Below are 19146 nucleotides of genomic sequence, written 5' to 3'. Positions count from 1 at the left end.
TAAGAGTCTGGATTTGGTCCTCAAGGCTGGGACGTGGAAGAGTATGACCACCTTTGTCTCCTTTTACCAATGGGATGTTACTCATAGGTATTTAGATACCTTTTCCCTTGGGCCAATAGTTTCGGCACTGAGGTTTGTTCACTGATGCTGATTTGATTTTGTTCTGGATTTCCCTTGTTGTCAGCAACAAGATTTACGGATACATTATTTTTCCGTTTTCAGGGTTTTGACGATTTTGCAGATCGCGTCTTCCATCTTCAGGTTTGTAACATCCTCCCACCTATACTTGGGAATCTGGCATATGTAATTACATATGGGTAATTAGTATATGTAGCAACAAAATAGTTTTTAAAGCAAAAACTTTTTTTTGTGAATATACTTGCCCATATGTAATTACATATAAAGAGGTTCCCTTCCTCCCTTCCCTCTGTGTTTCTGTCAATTTTGGCACAAAGGATCTGAGGTATGGTTAGCCAGCTGGGCTAGTGGTTCCCAGCGCACATGTGTGGGGAAGTGACATGGTGCTGTTATAGGCACGATCTCTATATAGAGGTACTGGTTGATTTTCTGTGCTGAGTGTGGGAATAATGGCATATAGGCATATGTAATTACATATGGGTAAGTATATTCACAAAAAAAGTTTTTACTTTAAAAAACTATTCTTATATTAGTTTGGAAACATAAGAACCAAGAAATAACTGAATGGATACGTGGTATTACCATAGCATTTTGTAGAGTTTTGTTATATGCACATGTCCGGTCTGAATACTGCTTGACACAAGCATTCCACTTTTGTATTGAAGTCCTTACAGACTCGTCAAAATGGCGAGAAGAAAGGTTTCCCTTCTTGGTGAAGAAGAGGTAACTGGAAAATAGTCTGAAATTATAATAAATACATAAGTGATTCACACTTTGGAATTAACAATCATGGAAGTAAGATTTTCGTCAAGAATTAACATTATAGTAAAAGGGCTGAAATTTGTTTTTGATGAAAAGAGAAAAGAAACGGGAATCACCTTGAAACAGGTTCACGAAACACTGCAATGATCCGAGACTTGGGCAGTATCAGATGAATAACATCAGCTACAGTGAAAGGAAGAACTATGCCCCTCTGTGGGGCAGATGATTGATTCCACCCAAGACCTTGGGCATGTTCATATCTGATGGCATTGATTTTTGAAGAATTCCTTACATTTGGTACGCTATTTGATTCCTTTCTGCCTTGGAGCAACACTTGAACTATGTTGGTACCTTTCTGTGTGGTCATAAGGTGGTGCAGGTAACCCATGGTTGCACCACTGTCCCACAGTGTGGACGTGCTGCCATCACCTGTGATTCTTGGGTACTCCCATGTGCCCTGGAGTTCACCCGAGGTTTGTTTATACCCTTTGATTTTGGATGCATTAAATAAATTTATGTACTCCCTCAGAGATACTGGTTGTGGAGCATAAGGCCTCCCTGAAAATTGTAACATGGGTTAACTACTATAAATAGATAGTTTTCTTATGTGTTCAAGATCATTATCATAACCAGGAAATCCCGATCAGTGTTACCAGTCATACATATTTACCAAATCTTTTTCTGGTCCACCAGTTTGGTCCTTTCACCACAGGTTCTGCCACATCAGGGTGGCTGTTGATCCTGTGAAAGATGTCTGTTGTGGCACACTTGGGCTGCCCAATTAAAAAAAAATATGGAAGGCATTGTAACACTTCATCAGCATAGTTGATGCTCTTGTACCTGGAAATATAGTTATTCATTATGCCAGGGAGCACTTCATTCTCATAATGATAAGTATACAGTGTTTATTCAGGATGTGACATGAGTTTCTGTGGATATTGTCAGAGAAGAAAACACAGATTATTCATACAAAAAAAAATTCTATGCACATAAATTTTAGGCATTGTTTAACTAAGGCATGAAATTCAAGTGCAACCTAATGACATATACAATGGTAAGGGTAGGCAGATAACCATGGCTGAAAAATGCAATTACCACACATTCCATATTGCTTTAAGTGATGCAATAGAATCTGAATGTATTCATTATCACTATACTGGAAGGAAACTCTGATATGACTAACTGATATGACTCTGATATGAAGGAATAAGGCAACAGGAAATCATTTGATTTCCTGTTGCCTTATTCCTTCCCATTCCCTGTCTGGGTATGCATGATGCTGCATAGCCTATTATGTTGAGCTTTACTCCTTTTACTATTATAATATACACTCTTTTTCTTTATATTTATGCATGCAATATTTATTATCACCATTCAAGAATGTAGGGACATGAATGGCTTGCATATTCCATGTTCACGAATTTACAGTGCTCGCACATTTGTCATTTACTTAATTTCCACAAGCATCAAAGGTTTACCATATTTTGTTCACAATTTATTAAATTTATTCTATCATTGTATAATGTTTATTGGTTATAAGTAATGATGCATTATTGTCACTCATCATCTCCTGGGACACAGCAAAGCTCCAAAACTTGGAGAAATCATGACTGAATTATTCACAATTTCAGATTTTCACCATGGTGGCCAAGCAAATGTATCTGTTGCTAGGCCACACTTACATTTCCACCCACAATTAAACAGTGACTCAAAATGTATATTTGTATAAAATATTTACCACTTAGAATAACCTGTACTTTCACCTCTGAAAATATCTGCAGACACTCATGTTACACCCTGTCTACAGATACTAGCTGTTAACTCCCCAACATCTTTAATCATCACAAAGTATCTTTAACTTTATCCATAACCCTAAAAGAGGGTTCCAAAGAATTACACAATTAAAAAAAACATGATTCTCCCCATGCTTGCACTGTAATGTTAAGTTCCTATTTATCAATTGCCCCTCTGACATTAACATCAAATTACAAGGTACTTCAACCTTCAAAACTTTTTCAGCCTCTCTGGCTCCTCACATGAATGACTTTCATTGCAATTCTTATAACTATTCAAATTATATATATATATATATATATATATATATATATATATATATATATATATATATATATATATATATATATATATATATATATATATATATATATATATATATGATTTATCAAATCTAAGTATTGAAATATGAAGTCAACATAGTTAAGGGTTGAACACATTAAGTACCATAATGTCCACTGTTGCTTTTGTGTCTAGAAGTTATAATATGTGATTGGACCAAATCATGGAGCTATTCCAAATTATATCTAACAGAGTAGCTACTTGTGTTGCATTGCTGATGGTACTATTTGGAAGTGCTGCACCTCCTGGGGATGGGGTTGCTTGTCATGCCTTCGCACTTCATACCAGCATGGATTCTTGAAGTTGGGAAGAAACTTCACTTCCAGGTCCTTCACAAAATGCAATATTATGATAAGCCATTATATAATGTGTTTCATTATGATTTATTGTTGAAACAGTTAAATCTCATGATTTCATGTTCAGAGCTTCAAATGGAAAGTACTCTCAATCGAATCAGTGATAAGTGTGTGAAAGTGGTATGTACAAATAATATCTTAGTGGTTATAGTCACAAAAAATTGTTTTAGGTAATTTTGTGAACATTTAGAGATTATAATAAAATATTTCCTCTGAATATCATCAAAGTATCTTATTTGATATTTAGAGATTCATTATTAGTAGAAGAAAATTGTAACTTCACCTTCAGTATTCCAATGTCCTCCACCATTCCAAATTCTTCCTTCTGCATCGGAACAGGCCGAAATCTAGAAGCTGGCACAACACTGTCATTATTACACATTTACAATGGATTTATTATTGTGCAACATTAATTCTTATACTTTTATATAGAAAGTTAGAAATACTGAAACTATCATGGGTGAAAGGTTCTCTCTCTCTCTCTCTCTCTCTCTCTCTCTCTCTCTCTCTCTCTCTCTCTCTCTCTCTCTCTCTCTCTCTCTCTGTTCCACTTACATTGAAGTTTAACATTATACTGGTTCAGGCACAGCAGGAAGAAGAAACATAGTATTGTCATTGTTACTAAGAAGTATTTAATTCTTGCCATACTGAAGTGCCACATTAGTCAGTCGACTGCCAGCCACACCCACGCTTTCCAGCTGATGCCAGTGTTTGAGTTTCACCTCTCCACTGCCACGTGGTGAATGCCCACATTAAGAGACAGGAGCTGCAACATAAAAAGATATCGCAAAGAGGTTTTCAACACAGAACATATGTATATAAAAGTTTGATTTTATGAATTTCAACAACTTTTGGTATTGTGTCTGGATAAAAACCAGTTGATGAATCATTTACTTGTTGCCATCTGGTACTATGTACATAGTTACTAGGGTATGATGGCATCATTGGTCACTTGAAATGTCATAATATTGGCACTACATTATTGAGACACTGAGATTAGGGTGACCCACCTGTTCCCTAAAATACGGAATCGTTCCGTGTTGAAGAGTGAACACCATTTGATACATTTGGTTGTATGAATTGTCAAAAATTAATTAATTAATATATATATATATATATATATATATATATATATATATATATATATATATATATATATATATATATATATATATATATATATATATATATATATATATATATATATATATATATATATATATATATATATATATATATATATATATATATATATATATATATATATATATATATATATATATATATATATATATATATATATATATATATATATATATATATATATATATATATATATATATATATATATATATATATATATATATATATATATATATATATATATATATATATATATATATATATATATATATATATATATATATATATATATATATATATATATATATATATATATATATATATATATATATATATATATATATATATATATATATATATATATATATATATATATATATATATATATATATATATATATATATATATATATATATATATATATATATATATATATATATATATATATATATATATATATATATATATATATATATATATATATATATATATATATATATATATATATATATATATATATATATATATATATATATATATATATATATATATATATATATATATATATATATATATATATGCAGGAAGTACAGCTGGCCTAGGACAACAAAATATGGAATAAAAAATGCCCACAGATTTGCTAGTTCCCTAAAAGACATGAGAGTTAAGCAAAATTCAGGGACAAATGTCTTGACACCTCTCTCTTAAAAGAAGTCAAGTTGTAGGGAAATTGAAATACAGAAGCAGACAGGGAGTTCCAGAGTTTACAAGTGAAAGGCATGAATGATTGAGAATACTGGTTAACTCTTGCATTAGAGAGTTGGACAGAATAGGGGGTGAGAGGAAGAAAGCCTTGTGCAGTAAGGCCACAAAAGGACGGGAGGCATGCAGTTAGCAAGATCAGTGGAGCAGTTAGCAAGATAGTGATAAATGATAAAAAGAGATGCAACATTTCAGCAGTGAGAAAGAGGCTGAAGACGGTCAGTCAGAGGAGGCGAGTTGATGAGACGAAAAGCTTTTGATTCCATCCTACCTAATAAAACTGTGAGTGGAACCCCCAAAATGTGCGAAGAGTACTCCATACAAGGACGGATAAGACCCTTGTACAGAGTTAGCAGTTGGAGGGGCAAGAAACACTGGCAGAGACACAGCAGAATGTCTAACTTTATAGAAGCTGTTTTAGTTTGAGATGAGATGTGAAATTTCCAGTTAAGATTATGAGTAAAGGACAGACCAAGGATATTCAGTGTAGAAGAGAGAGACAGTTGAATGTCATTCAAGAAGAGGGGATAATTGTCTGGAAGGTTAAGTCAAGTTGATAGATGGAGGAATTGAGTTATTGAGGCATTGAACACTACTAAGTTTTCTCTGCCCAATCAGAAATGGAAAGATGTAGGATGGTATCATCAGCATAGGAGTGGATAGGGCAAGAAATTTGATTAAGAAGATCATTAATGAATAGTAGAAAGAGAGTGGGTGACAGGACAGAACCCTGAGAAACACCACTGTTAATAGATTTTGAAGAACTGGCCATCTACCACAGCTGCAATAGAATGGTCAGAAAGAAAACTTTAGACAAAGTTGCAGAGGCAAGGATAGAAACCGCAGGAAGGCAGTTTTGAAATCAAAGCTTTGTGCCAGACTCTATCAAAATCAAATGTGACAGCAAAAGTTTCACCGAAATCTCTAAAAGAGGATGACAAAGACTCAGTAAGGAAAGCCAAATCACCAGGAGAGCAACCTTGATGGAAGCCATACTGGCAATCAGATAGAAGATTGTGAAGTGACAGATGTTTAAGTATCTTCTTATTGAAGATAGATTAAAAAACTTTAGACAAGCAAAAAATTAAAGCTATAGGATGGTAGTTTGAGGGATTAGAATGATCACCCTTTTTAGGAACAGGCTGAATGTAGACAAAATGTGTTCCCCTTTGGAAGTTAAATAGTCAAAGAATTTACTAAAGTCAGAGGAGTTAGGGATGAGATAGACAGCACAGATACATTTAGATAAAGAGTGACTATTGAGTCAAAGTCAGATGGTGGAAAACTCTGAAGATTCAAAAGCGTGGGTACGAGAGTAGGTTAATTAAGTCATTGTGCACGTAGACGTAACATCCAGCTTTGGAACGAAAATGAGTGTAGAGAAAGTAGGGGGAACAGAAAAGGGGTTACTGTTAGTTGCCTCAGACAGCTGTGTTTCGGTGAGGAAAAGAAGATAAGGTGTAGCAAGATGTGGTGTTCTACAGATTGAAAATTTGATCGAAAACCACAAATGTTGCAGAAGTTAATGAAGAAAAAAGTTGAATGAGGTGTCAAGACATTTTGGGTCTACCCCGATAGAGCAGTCCGACATGGGGACATTTATGGTCAGTCCCCTTCCAAGAAGGGGAGTCCGATTCTGATGTAGGAGTCGCCCTTTTTTTTTTTTTTTTAAGTTTAGGGTGTGTGGATGCAGGAAGTGCCTATAGTTTTGTGTGAATGGGGAGAGTTGTCTTAGAGGGCTGGCTGTGACTGCCCCCTTGAGTTGAGACACAAAGAAAAACGTTCAGCGAATTAACAGCGAGCTTTGATGGTGAATTCACAGCACCCCCTGAACAGATCCAGACCAGAACTGGGCAGACCAGGATCAGTCTAAATCAGAACTAGAGCTACTCGACCTCGCTGGGAGTATATGATCATTTCGGTAGGTGTCAACTACCTCCTCCTACTCCTATTGCAATAGGATGTTGAAAAAGGGTAGGGGAGGGTGAGTAGGAAGAGAGAGGATACATAGCAACCAGACGGCAGGTAAACAGGCAGTATTGTATGCGTGTGGGAGGCATTAAGTCTGGGGACACATGAAGTAGGAAAGAGGGCTGAATGCAGGGAGAGAGAGAATACTGAGTGGGAGATGGGAGGAAGGGAGGGATAGAGGGAGTGGTGTCGGCATCCTTTTAAGGTCTGCGTTGCCGTGGAGGGGCGGAGAAGGATGTGTTAGTTTCTCATAACTAGCTCATTATTTCATTCAGCCTTTTCTAGAATACCTGATAAATTTATCAGCAGACCCACATGAACTGTATATTAATGAAATAATAAACGTGGGGAGTGCGTTATCAGTACGTACGTACTAGTACGAATGACACGTGTGTATTACATAATTGTATCATTTGTTCACCACACATATAAACGTTCCCTAGAATCAGATGTTCTGACAAACACGTGTTGTTTAGTTTTAAATGGCGCCACCGTGTGTGTGTGTGTGTGTATGTGTGTGGCGTGCAGTGTTTCTCTCTCTCTCTCTCTCTCTCTCTCTCTCTCTCTCTCTCTCTCTCTCTCTCTCTCTCTCTCTCTCTATATATATATATATATATATATATATATATATATATATATATATATATATATATATATATATATAATTCATTTCTTGGACTGACAGACATTTAAGCAGCAGTAGCCGTTTCCCACAACACATTGTTGCTACGAAGTTAGCGAACTGTTTAGTAAGTAGTTGGGTGGTTGAAACCACAGCGATGCGAAGACAAAGTGCCATTTATTGGAGCAAGTTGACTTATTAACCATTCACAAGGATAAGTGTTTTGAATGTGCCACTGCCACTGTAAACCCACTTATACCCGACGCTCCCTCCACACCAGCCTGCATGAGTGTCATAATTTTTTTTCGGCGCAACTATAGTATAGACATCCTGTCAGCTACCAAGCTCTCAGATAGCGCGGTTGGGGATTTGCAGCTGTCGTCAGCTGATCTTGGCCAGATGTATACTGTTACCAATATAGCGAAAGAACTCTCACCCCACACCTCCTTTGAATTGTAATATATATATATATATATATATATATATATATATATATATATATATATATATATATATATATATATATATATGCAAGTCGTTAGAAGTATCGACTGAACCCTTCTAGTCGGAAAACGTCACACATAGCGACTGGGAAGTATCGATAGTTGGCGCCTTGGCGGGTGAATGTAAACAAACAGCTACTCGCAAAAAAAAAAAATATATATATATATATATATATATATATATTTTTTTTTTTCGCAAAAAATATATATATATATATATATATATATATATATTTTTTTTTTTTTTGCGAGTAGCTGTTTGTTTACATTCACCCGCCAAGGCGCCAACTATCGATACTTCCCAGTCGCTATGTGTGACGTTTTCCGACTAGAAGGGCTCAGTCGATACTTCTAACGACTTGCAATTTCAGTCACAAATTGGCACGTATGAACCCGCCTTTATTAAGACTTGGTGTGTGTATATGCTAGAATCTCTCTCTCTCTCTCTCTCTCTCTCTCTCTCTCTCTCTCTCTCTCTCTCTCTCTCTCTCTCTCTCTCTCTCTCTATATATATATATATATATATATATATATATATATATATATATATATATATATATATATATATATATATATATCTGAAGCACTTCTGTTCGCGCCACCATTACTTTCAAAGGTTATACAGGCTTTGATTTTTTTTTTTTCACGTATGGTTCTATGTAATTAATTATTAAGATTTCTACATTATCAACAGAAGAAACATGCTTGAGAACTCGACTTATCGATCTCTGTGGCTTCTGAAAATAGTCCTGGTGAGAGAGCTGAGCTTTTCAAATGCAATCCTTTAATTATATCACTATATATATATATATATATATATATATATATATATATATATATATATATATATATATATATATATATGGCGGGAAGTGAATGTTAACAAACAGCTACTCGCCAAGATGTCTTCTTCCAGTGATGATGCTGAAGCTGTGGTGGTTCATCTTTTGCCGTACCGGAAGAATCAACAGAAAAGAAAATGCCTGTGGATACGTCCCTGGCTAAGTAGAAGGAAAGAAAGGAGTACCACACACTAATCTTAAGGAGACTATTTTATTTTGCACAATTGCGATCAAATTAAATCCTGACAAGTCTTCAATCCTCACCTCCAAATCTTTCCACCAAATATTTCAGTTATTTATTTCGACTCCTTTTAACTAATTCTAAACGAATTAAATCATGAGAATATTTTAGGATGTTTTCAGGATAATTTGACAAGATATCTGCACTGTTAAAAAAAAAAATCAAATGAAACAAATGAATAAACAAATTAAGAAAAACTTGAAACATGTCGGTGAAGTATGAAAATAACCGTATGCATACGATCAAGAGAGGAAGGATATAAAGGATACCGACTGACACCTGTGTTTTGGACTGTATTCTGAAGCACTTCTGTTCGCGCCTCCATTACTTTCAAAGGTTATACAGGCTTTGATTTTTTTTTTATTTCACGTATGGTTCTATGTAATTAATTATTAAAATTTCTACATTATCAACAAAAGAAACATGCTTGAGAACTCGACTTATTGATCTCTGTGGCTTCTGAAAATAGTCCTGGTGAGAGAGCTGAGCTTTTCAAATGCAATCCTTTTATTATATCACTATATATATATATATATATATATATATATATATATATATATATATATATATATATATATATATATATATATATCCTTCCTACCTTGGCATTTCACTGCTTGCCGATACGCTGGACTCCATGAAGTGGTGTGATAAACTTAATGTAAAAGAAAAAAAAAATGAGGTGATGTGTTGAGGGCAAGGACAGGTATAACTCAGAAAGGATCGAGTTGTTTATGAGACGCTGCTGGGAGTTACTGACTCGTACTGAATGTATGTAGGCACTGAATGAAGAAAGTAGAGAAAGTAAAGAATGAATGAGGCATGCATCTTATGAGGTGAAAAAAAAAAAGCGAGCGTTAATATCTTATGTAAGAGTGGAAAAAAAATGTTGAAAAGTATTGAAAGAAAAGTAGTGGGAATTGAAAAGATTAATATGTTATAGGCAGTTTAGGCACCAAGAAAGATCACTGGTATACATAAGGAATACGCCTCATGCGATAAAAGAGGGAAGGTAGGTATCTTCCTATAGATTGAATAGGCATGTTTTCGAACGAAAATCATTATTTTATTAAAACCACTTAGGAATTTTGAGGATGTGAAGGTAAGCAAGAAGAAAAATGTGAAGGTACAAAGATGTGATGACAAATGTTTTGAAAAGTTGTTTCTTTAGGACAGAAAATGTTTACGAGCATGGTGTTTGATGATACTATAATAGTGTAAGAGACACTATAGTGGGCAGAGAAAAATGTTGCGGAACTACTTCACTATGCTCACCTTCCAGTGCGTGAATATGCTAGGTGTGCACTCCTCTTTCATAATTCCTCAGTAAGTTGCATACGCTGGCTGAGCGTCTTGGAGAAAAGAAGTAACTGTTCTACACACGCTCACTTTTCCAACCTCCTATACAAACTGTGCGGTCCTTGAGGCTTAGGATAGACTCCGCAGATGCGTTCAGCTTATACTGAGGTAGGATGCCTTTGTTCAGTGACATATCAAGTGACTCTCATCATTAGATTGTTCGTTGAGTTAAACTGGATGATGTTAGCTAACATAACTGTTACAATTTATATTATTAAGTTTTCTCTTTGCATTATCTTAAGGAAGAATTTATCCATTATTAAATAATGTACGCAAATATGGCAAGAGTCATCAAGACAGGAGGGCAAGGGAGGATGGGGGAGCAGACAGGGTTATCGAGAAGTCCGACTGCCGGTGTACGATGCTTTGACATTCACGGTTTTCTTTACTGACGGGATATGATCAAAGACAGCACGATTGTGAGGAGATTCAGGGTAAGTTCAGAAAGATCATACCACCTTCTCTCATTTCACATTGTTCGATATTAAAAGAAATACCTGTCTGTAATGAAATGAATGAATGATGCCCATCATCTATTGAAGTTGTATGATACATAGAACTTCTTAACTAATGTACGTATAGTGCTTAGTCGAGGGTACGCTTATCTACCAGAATATTAACCCTTATTAAGGGAAACGTGACTCAACTCTAAAAAATGCCAACAAAGCCTTGGATGATGGTGATGATGACGATGATGTAATTCACCTCGGTCGTCTGCTGGTTACCCAGCCAGTCTTCCCCATTACGGAGCGAGCTCAGAGCTCATAGACCGATCTTCGGATAGGACTGAGACCACATCACACACAACACACACCGGGAAAGCGAGGCCACAACCCCTCGAGTTACATCCCGTACCTATTTACTGCTAGGTGAACACGGGCCATACATTAAGAGGCTTGTGTGTGTGTGTGTGTGTGTGTGTGTGTAAGAATAGATACATACAGATATAGAGGTAGAGATAGATAGATATGGATAAATGAATAAGCAGATAGGTATATATATATATATATATATATATATATATATATATATATATATATATATATATATATATATATATATATATATATATATATATATATGTACAGAGAGAGAGAGAGAGAGAGAGAGAGAGAGAGAGAGAGAGAGTGTGTGTCGTAGTGGGTGGTAGGTACCTACGTATCAAGAGAATTATTGCTTACAAAATGGCTGAGTCTGGCGAAAATAATAAAGCTTCTGTGTTGCGAAGGAGGAGGAGGAAGTGAAGAGCAGCATTCAGGAGGGCCTCGTGGTGTCCCTTACGTAACGACTAGCATGCAGTTGCGATGCTCCACCAACACTGAGGAGAATATTCTTCTTTTAGAATAAAAGCTGGTTCACACGTGTCAATATGCGACTGAAATTGCAAGTCGCGAGAAGTATATCGACAGAGCCTATCTAGTCAGAACACGTTCACACATAGCGACTGAAAGTATCGGCTGGTTGGCAGGAAATGTAGGTAAACAAGCAGCTAACCAACAAGATGTCTTTCTCTGGTGACGATGACGATAGCGATCAAATTAAATCACAAGTACTCAATCCTCACCTCAAACAACACCATGCATAGAGGGAAACAGTTCTTGGAGAATGGCAGCTATCACATCGAACGTCGATTTGAGTAAGGTTTTTTGCTGTATAGTTCATTATTAGGGTCCCAGATGACGTAAACAAAGTCGCAAATCGACTGAACAAAGTCAACATGTCGGTCTTGTTTTGCGGCTGGTTTTTCCAGTCGGAAAATGTATCGACTTTCAGTCGCATATTGACAGGTGTGAACCTACCTTAAGGAGGTTCTTTCGGCTTTCCAATCCATCCTGCATCTCATACTTAATATTGAATTGTGTTGTTTATCTTCAGAGAGGTTCCCTTATGTACATTTGTGAGGGAGTGAGTACAAATGTAACTAAATTCTACCACCTGGGACAATTTGATATGTATATAGTAGTCTACTTAGTGTAGGACGGCAGAAAATGCAAAAATAAAGAAAAAAAAACTGCAAAATGTGTGCTTTCCATATGATTTGAGGATCGATGAAGAGGGGGAGATGGTGTAGTGATGGTGGATAAGGTACGATATAGGGGAACGAACGAAAAAGTGGAAGACAAGAGAAGGAACATTAATTTGAAAGTTGAACAGAAAAGAAGAAAGGAACAAAAAGGAAAGCAGCAATGATGCTGTGTAATAAAGCTCACTGTAACTTTAGATTTTTTTACCCTTTCACACATTTTAGTGCGTATTGTAAACTGTATTATTCCGATGTGATTACATCTGCTATCTGTGGACAGTGGGAGAACCCTCATGATAACGAAAATGCCTCAGAACGATGGTTACAGGAATAGTAGCACTATAATTAGCATTAATAACATCAAGAACAACAGTAATAACATTAATGCTATGTATCGCATTATTATTATGATGATGATGATGATGGTGATGGTGATGGTGATGATGATGATGATGGTGATTATTATTATTATTATTATTATTATTATCATTATTATTATTATTATTATTATTATTATTATTATTATTATTGTTATTATCATCATTATTATCATCATCATCATCATCATCATTAATATTAATAGTAACAGCAACAACAACAACAACAACAACAACAACAACAACGACGACGACAGCGACGTTGACGATGACGATGACATCAGCAAAATAATGAATTAGAAGAAAAGTAGGATTGAAATAATACTAATAAGAAAAAAACGAAGAAGAAAAAATAGATAAAATTAAGAAGGATAGTCACCAAGCTGACTAGGAATAAAAACATCCTTGACAACCATGAATCTGTTGGCATTTACGTAATGTGCATTACGTCTGAAACGTTTGAAACATTTTATTTTGCCTTATATGCTACATTTTAAAGAAGTGTTAAAACAAGAGAAGCGGCAGCCTATTTAAGGCAGTATTTTACATATCATGAATTTGTTACAGAATTATATAATTATATGCAGATTCTACATATATAATCATGTACATACATACATACATACATACATACTTATATATGATACAGACCCTAACCAGCTTATTCCCAAAAAATTACAACGGTAAAAGTTGGCAATACATTATGCATTGCATGCAGGCAGTCTGCATTTTGCTGTTATTACCTACTCAAACAACCCTATCACTGTGTCTGAGTGAAGCCGCGCTTACAAATTTTGTGGTCGAACACGCCATGCGATTGAGAGTTTTAGAGACCCACTAATGATGAGTGGCGTGAGGGAATTATATAGAATTACATAGAGGGGTGAATGAGTGACAAAAAAAAAGAGAGAATTAATAAATGAGGAGGAATGAGAATCGTTGTGGTAAAATGAATGACAAGGGAGGAAAGTTAGTGAAAATCAATGCTAATTATTATGCAGACACACATGTTAGACTGATGGAAAGGAAATGTGGCGCAACAAAAGGAAGCAGAAAAATATGGCATCATGTGAAGAAGATCGGTAGCTGGGAACAGTAATAAGTCCTTCATAAGCAAGGACAAACTACTCTTTAGCTCGTGTGCTACATCCTGTATGTTACAGGATGTAGCACAAGAACATATTATGACAGTCATAGTTAGTTGAATGCCAAATTATTTATTGAAATGTATACAGCAAATAAATAGAGCCAACATAATTTTGTCTGCATCACTGCCACCACCACCATCACCACATGTTTCATGTGAGATTCCTAGCCCCCTTCCCCACACAAGCACACAGAGAGAGAGAGAGAGAGAGAGAGAGAGAGAGAGAGAGAGAGTGTTTGCACTCCTCTCGGGTTTCGAAGCGGACAGACTGATGTAACCACAAGGAGGTGGGAGAGGTGGTGTTTATTTGGGTTAACAGTTTTATAAATTTTGTGACGTCAATTGCGAACTCAAAGCCGCTGTCTGATGTCTGCGAGAGAACATGGGTGTGTGGGTGTGACAGAAACTAACAAGGTCAACTCTGAAGAATACCGTGACGAGTGAGTACGCTTTTTTTTTTTTTTTTTTTTCTGTGTGTGTGTAATTCACCTCGGTCGTTTGCTGGTCACCCAGCCAGTCTTCCCCATTACGAAGCGAGCTCAGAGCTGTGTGTGTGTGTATGTGTGTGTGTGTGTGTGTGTGTGTGTGTGTGTGAGGGGAACGGTTTATAATGAATGAGCGCATAGTAAAGACAGTTGAAAGGGAAGGAGAAAGAAGAAGAGGACGAATGAAGGAATGCTTATGAGTGACAGTTGTTAGGGAAAAGAAGATGACAAAGTGTGCAAACAAGAAGCGATTAAGGATGACAGCTAATGAAATTTAACACACACACACACACACACACACACACACACACATATATATATATATATATATATATATATATATATATATATATATATATATATATATATAGATAGATAGATAGATAGATAGATAGATAGATAGATAGATAGATAGATAGATAGATATAGATAGATAGATAGATATATAGATAGACAGATAGTTACGTCACCCCCGTATATATATATATATATATATATATATATATATATATATATATATATATATATATATATATATATATATATATATACGCCACCACGCCCCGTCACTGCTGTCTCCCACACACACACACGGCAAAGCAGGGGAGGCCGGGGAGAGCACACGCAACACTACACGTGCGTGAGCAACATGGAGGCTTGACACAGGATTTTATCCCGGGTCCTCCTGTAGGCTGTCAGCAAGGAAGTACAAAACTCCAACGGTATAAAGCTCCCCTTAGGCACTTATGTCGGTCTAATTCAGGTGACAAAACTAGGGTTCCTTGGTTATCCTCCCTGCATAGTTCATTCTCCAAGTTTATTTATTGCGAACACAAATCAGTACAGCGTTAGCGGGACTAAACACCCGCAACTCCTCCCCAATGTAACAGTGCCAACTTGCACCTCCTCGATCACTTTACACTGAAAATAAGTTACACCTACGACACCGAGCTAGAAATTCATTTATTGGTAATACATTTGCACAATATAGAGTCAAGGAAACTGGCATAAACATAAATAAATAATTCTGGTTGCGAAGGAAAGAAATGTCCCTTCTCCACATCTCCATTGTTTTACTAACAGGTTCTATCACCGGGGAGGGGGGAGGATAACTAAAACACCACTTACGTAACAATATATATATATATATATATATATATATATATATATATATATATATATATATATATATATATATATATATATATTGTACCATGGTACGTGGTATCTCCAAATGAGGTGAGCTGCTTCTGGCTCAGGAGTGACTCTGCTCGTTTTCTTTCTCCTTGTCAGCTAGTGCAGCCTAGACTAAATTTAGTGATGGGCGAACCGAGTATTTCGGTGTTGATTACACTGTGAAACCGAGTAAACCGAGTACGAAATGATTACTTTTCACTAATCTAACTTAACGTAACCTGAACGGAGATGAAAAAATAAAAGTAAGAATATAGTAAGGGAGAGAATCGTGCAAGAAAACTAATCTCTTGGTGTAGTTAGACTGAGGTTTTTAACTTCTTCAGTACAAGGTAGGCCGTATATCATGAGACCATGTTTCACTTGACTTTCAATGTTATTATAATATGAGAATGTGAATTATGTGCATGCACTTATAGTTGACATTAGCAGATAATTTCTTTCTTGATATAACTAAAATAGAGAAAAATAATAGTATAATGGATATAGAATGCCAGAAGCTTATCATAGCGGGGCTCAGCGTCACGTGTCTCCACCCTCCCTGCCTCTACCTCCTTACTCCTCCTCCTCTCTTCTCCCTATAACTCCTTACCTCCATCCACTTCCCTCTCATTCCTTTCTCTCCTTCCCTCTCCTCTCTCTCTCTCTTTCACTCCCCCCTTCCCTCCATCTCCCTTTCCTAAAGGTCATGTCATATTACTTGACCCTGTTTTATTCCACTTCGACCAATAGACTTGCTTCCTTTTCGCTCCTTCACTTTCCTTCCAATCTCTCCATTGATGAGAGAGAGAGAGAGAGAGAGAGAGAGAGAGAGAGAGAGAGATCCTGTCCGTCACCTCCACCCTCTCTCTCTCGTTTTTTTTTTTTTTATTTTTTTTTATTTTTTATTGTGGGTAACGTCTCCACCCGTCTTTATTTATTAGGCATCATAAGGTGTGAAGGCAGCTGCCCCCGCCTTGCCACAGCTTGCTGTGACGTAGCACAACCTGTGTGTGTAATTCAATTCACTGTTTGATCTGCTGCAGTCTCTGACGAGACAGCCAGACGTTACCCTACGGAACGAGCTCAGAGCTCATTATTTCCGATCTTGGGATAGGTCTGAGACCAGGCACACACCACACACCGGGACAACAAGGTCACAACTCCTCGATTTACATCCCGTACCTACTCACTGCTAGGTGAACAGGGGCTACACGTGAAAGGAGACACACCCAAATATCTCCACCCGGCCGGGAATCGAATCCCGGTCATCTGGCTTGTGAAGCCAGCGCTCTAACCACTGAGCTACCGGGCCGTGTGTGTGTGTGTGTGTGTCAGGGAGACGGCTTGCTGATATGATGCTAACGCTGCCAACGGAAACTGCGAAACTGGCTAACTGCCAAATGTGAACTGACTGAGTAAGCCTACTCGTCGTGTACTCGTACAGGTCTCTCTTTCCTTCACCCAAGCCCGTGTGTTGGACTGTTGGCACTGTTAGGCTTGTTCGTAGGAATTGGACTATTCCATTAATGTCGGTGGTTGTGCGGCATGCACCGCCTTCTTCCCCAACAAAATACCGAAAAAAAATCTTTACTCCTTAGTTTGAAGGCCTGTATTACATTTTCAACGCATAAATTGAACATGTAATTGAATTATGAAAGCCGAGTAAACCGAGTAGTACTTACTCAAATCCAAAAACCGAATAAACCGAGTACTACTCGGACCGAAACTGCCATCCCTAGGCTTATTTACTGTAGATGTTTTTGGTGGTACTTTTCGCGGTCTGTTATCCCCATTTCTTGAAAATGAGGGTCGCGTTGCTCCACTATAGCACAGTGCACTAGCTTCACTCGTCTTCCAAAAAATATGCTTTTCACCGAAGGTGTCAAAGCTTGCATTATATATATTCAGCTGGTACCGAACTTCATTGAAGACATTCTGAATAACAAAACAGTGATTTACGCTTTGCCTCCTATCACTGGACACCCACAATGCAATATAATCGTGGTATCAGCTGAAAGTAGGTATACATACACCAAAATTGCACTCTAAATCATCGTGAACCCTACTTAAATGTATAGTACATATTTACGTTTATATTTATAAATGCATAGTGATTCAACAATTCTTAATTCAGACAGTGTCCTAGCTTTATACAATAATTTAAAGTAAGATTTTCGAAAGACATGCATGATCTAAATTTCTTAGATGACATTAAGATATTGACTAAAACTAGAACACTGTCTCCCTTCTCATCCAAGCCCGTAACTCTCTGAATAACTTGAAATTTCTAGAAAATGCAAGCCGGTTCTCTCAAGACTTGCGCCATCCTCTTATATTTCTTCAATTGTATTTTCGGTCTGCTGTTCATGTGCAGTCAGGATCGCATGACGACAACGCAGCCTTCTTTTACATTACTTTAGTAATTAAAGATAAAAATAAATGAACGGTCATGAAGTAAGTGCATAATCTTGAGTGTGTTTATCTATGTGTGTATGTGTGTGATGAAATTTCTCTCTCTCTCTCTCTCTCTCTCTCTCTCTCTCTCTCGATGGTGTACGTAGGTGAGGGCAGCATACTGTGTTGTCAACTTTCTGATGAGTAAGATTAGAATGCAAAGAATGGAAGTACAGAAGTTTTCTGAGTATATATTGAATAATGTTAGAAAACTTAAATAATGTCTTAATTGTGACATTTACAGAATGCGGGAGCACATCATGACAAGAGGCTTGTGAACCTTGAATATTATAGGACGCAGGAACACATGACAGGAGGCTTGTGGTGAGTTGCCAAGTACGAATAAAACGGTGTAATAAAAAAAACGCTGTGTTATGTTTAATGTAGGCTACATTCTTTTAATTTATAAACCAACAAAAATAATAATCTCATCTTTGAATAGTTTTTGTAGGTATTTAGGTGTTTGCATTGTACACATTATCTTGATATTATAGGTTACAGTGACACACGGCGACGTCCTAATGCTGCTGCTGCTGTTGGTGCTGATCCTCCTCCTCCATTCTGCCCAAGCGGTTCCCGCAACACACGTCACCGCTCTATTTTCACCTTCAAATTTTAACTAAATAAAGCAAAAATCAGCATATGTTAA

At 36.6% G+C, this 19146-nt stretch overlaps 1 protein-coding gene and 1 long non-coding RNA gene across 6 annotated transcripts in view; one reads left to right on the top strand and one right to left on the bottom strand.

The window, feature by feature from the left end:
* The window catches only part of LOC123505438 (carbohydrate sulfotransferase 15-like), a 25987-nt gene extending 15081 nt beyond the window's left edge, over positions 1–10906 (bottom strand). For 3 of the 5 annotated variants that reach the window (XM_045256723.1, XM_045256725.1, XM_045256726.1), the window contains exons 1-7: positions 10752–10906; positions 3948–4158; positions 3676–3746; positions 3238–3365; positions 1571–1740; positions 1017–1458; positions 721–877 (exon numbers count right to left, since the gene is read on the bottom strand). In XM_045256723.1, the coding sequence (XP_045112658.1) occupies positions 721–877; positions 1017–1458; positions 1571–1740; positions 3238–3365; positions 3676–3746; positions 3948–4053 (1074 nt within the window). In that variant the 5' untranslated portion in view covers positions 4054–4158; positions 10752–10906. The remainder of the gene's footprint in view (positions 1–720; positions 878–1016; positions 1459–1570; positions 1741–3237; positions 3366–3675; positions 3747–3947; positions 4159–10751) is intronic. The other 2 variants (XM_045256722.1, XM_045256724.1) reach the window with 2 other exon arrangements.
* On the top strand, positions 10853–19146 carry LOC123505440. The gene is made up of 3 exons (XR_006675132.1): positions 10853–10943; positions 18742–18821; positions 18992–19146. It is a non-coding gene; the product is annotated as an uncharacterized LOC123505440 (long non-coding RNA).

This window comes from Portunus trituberculatus, chromosome 18, assembly GCF_017591435.1.
Source record: "Portunus trituberculatus isolate SZX2019 chromosome 18, ASM1759143v1, whole genome shotgun sequence".
Taxonomy (NCBI): Eukaryota; Metazoa; Arthropoda; class Malacostraca; order Decapoda; family Portunidae; genus Portunus; species Portunus trituberculatus.
The sequence above is the reverse complement of the archived record's forward strand: the minus strand, read 5'-3'. Positions and strand labels throughout refer to the sequence as shown.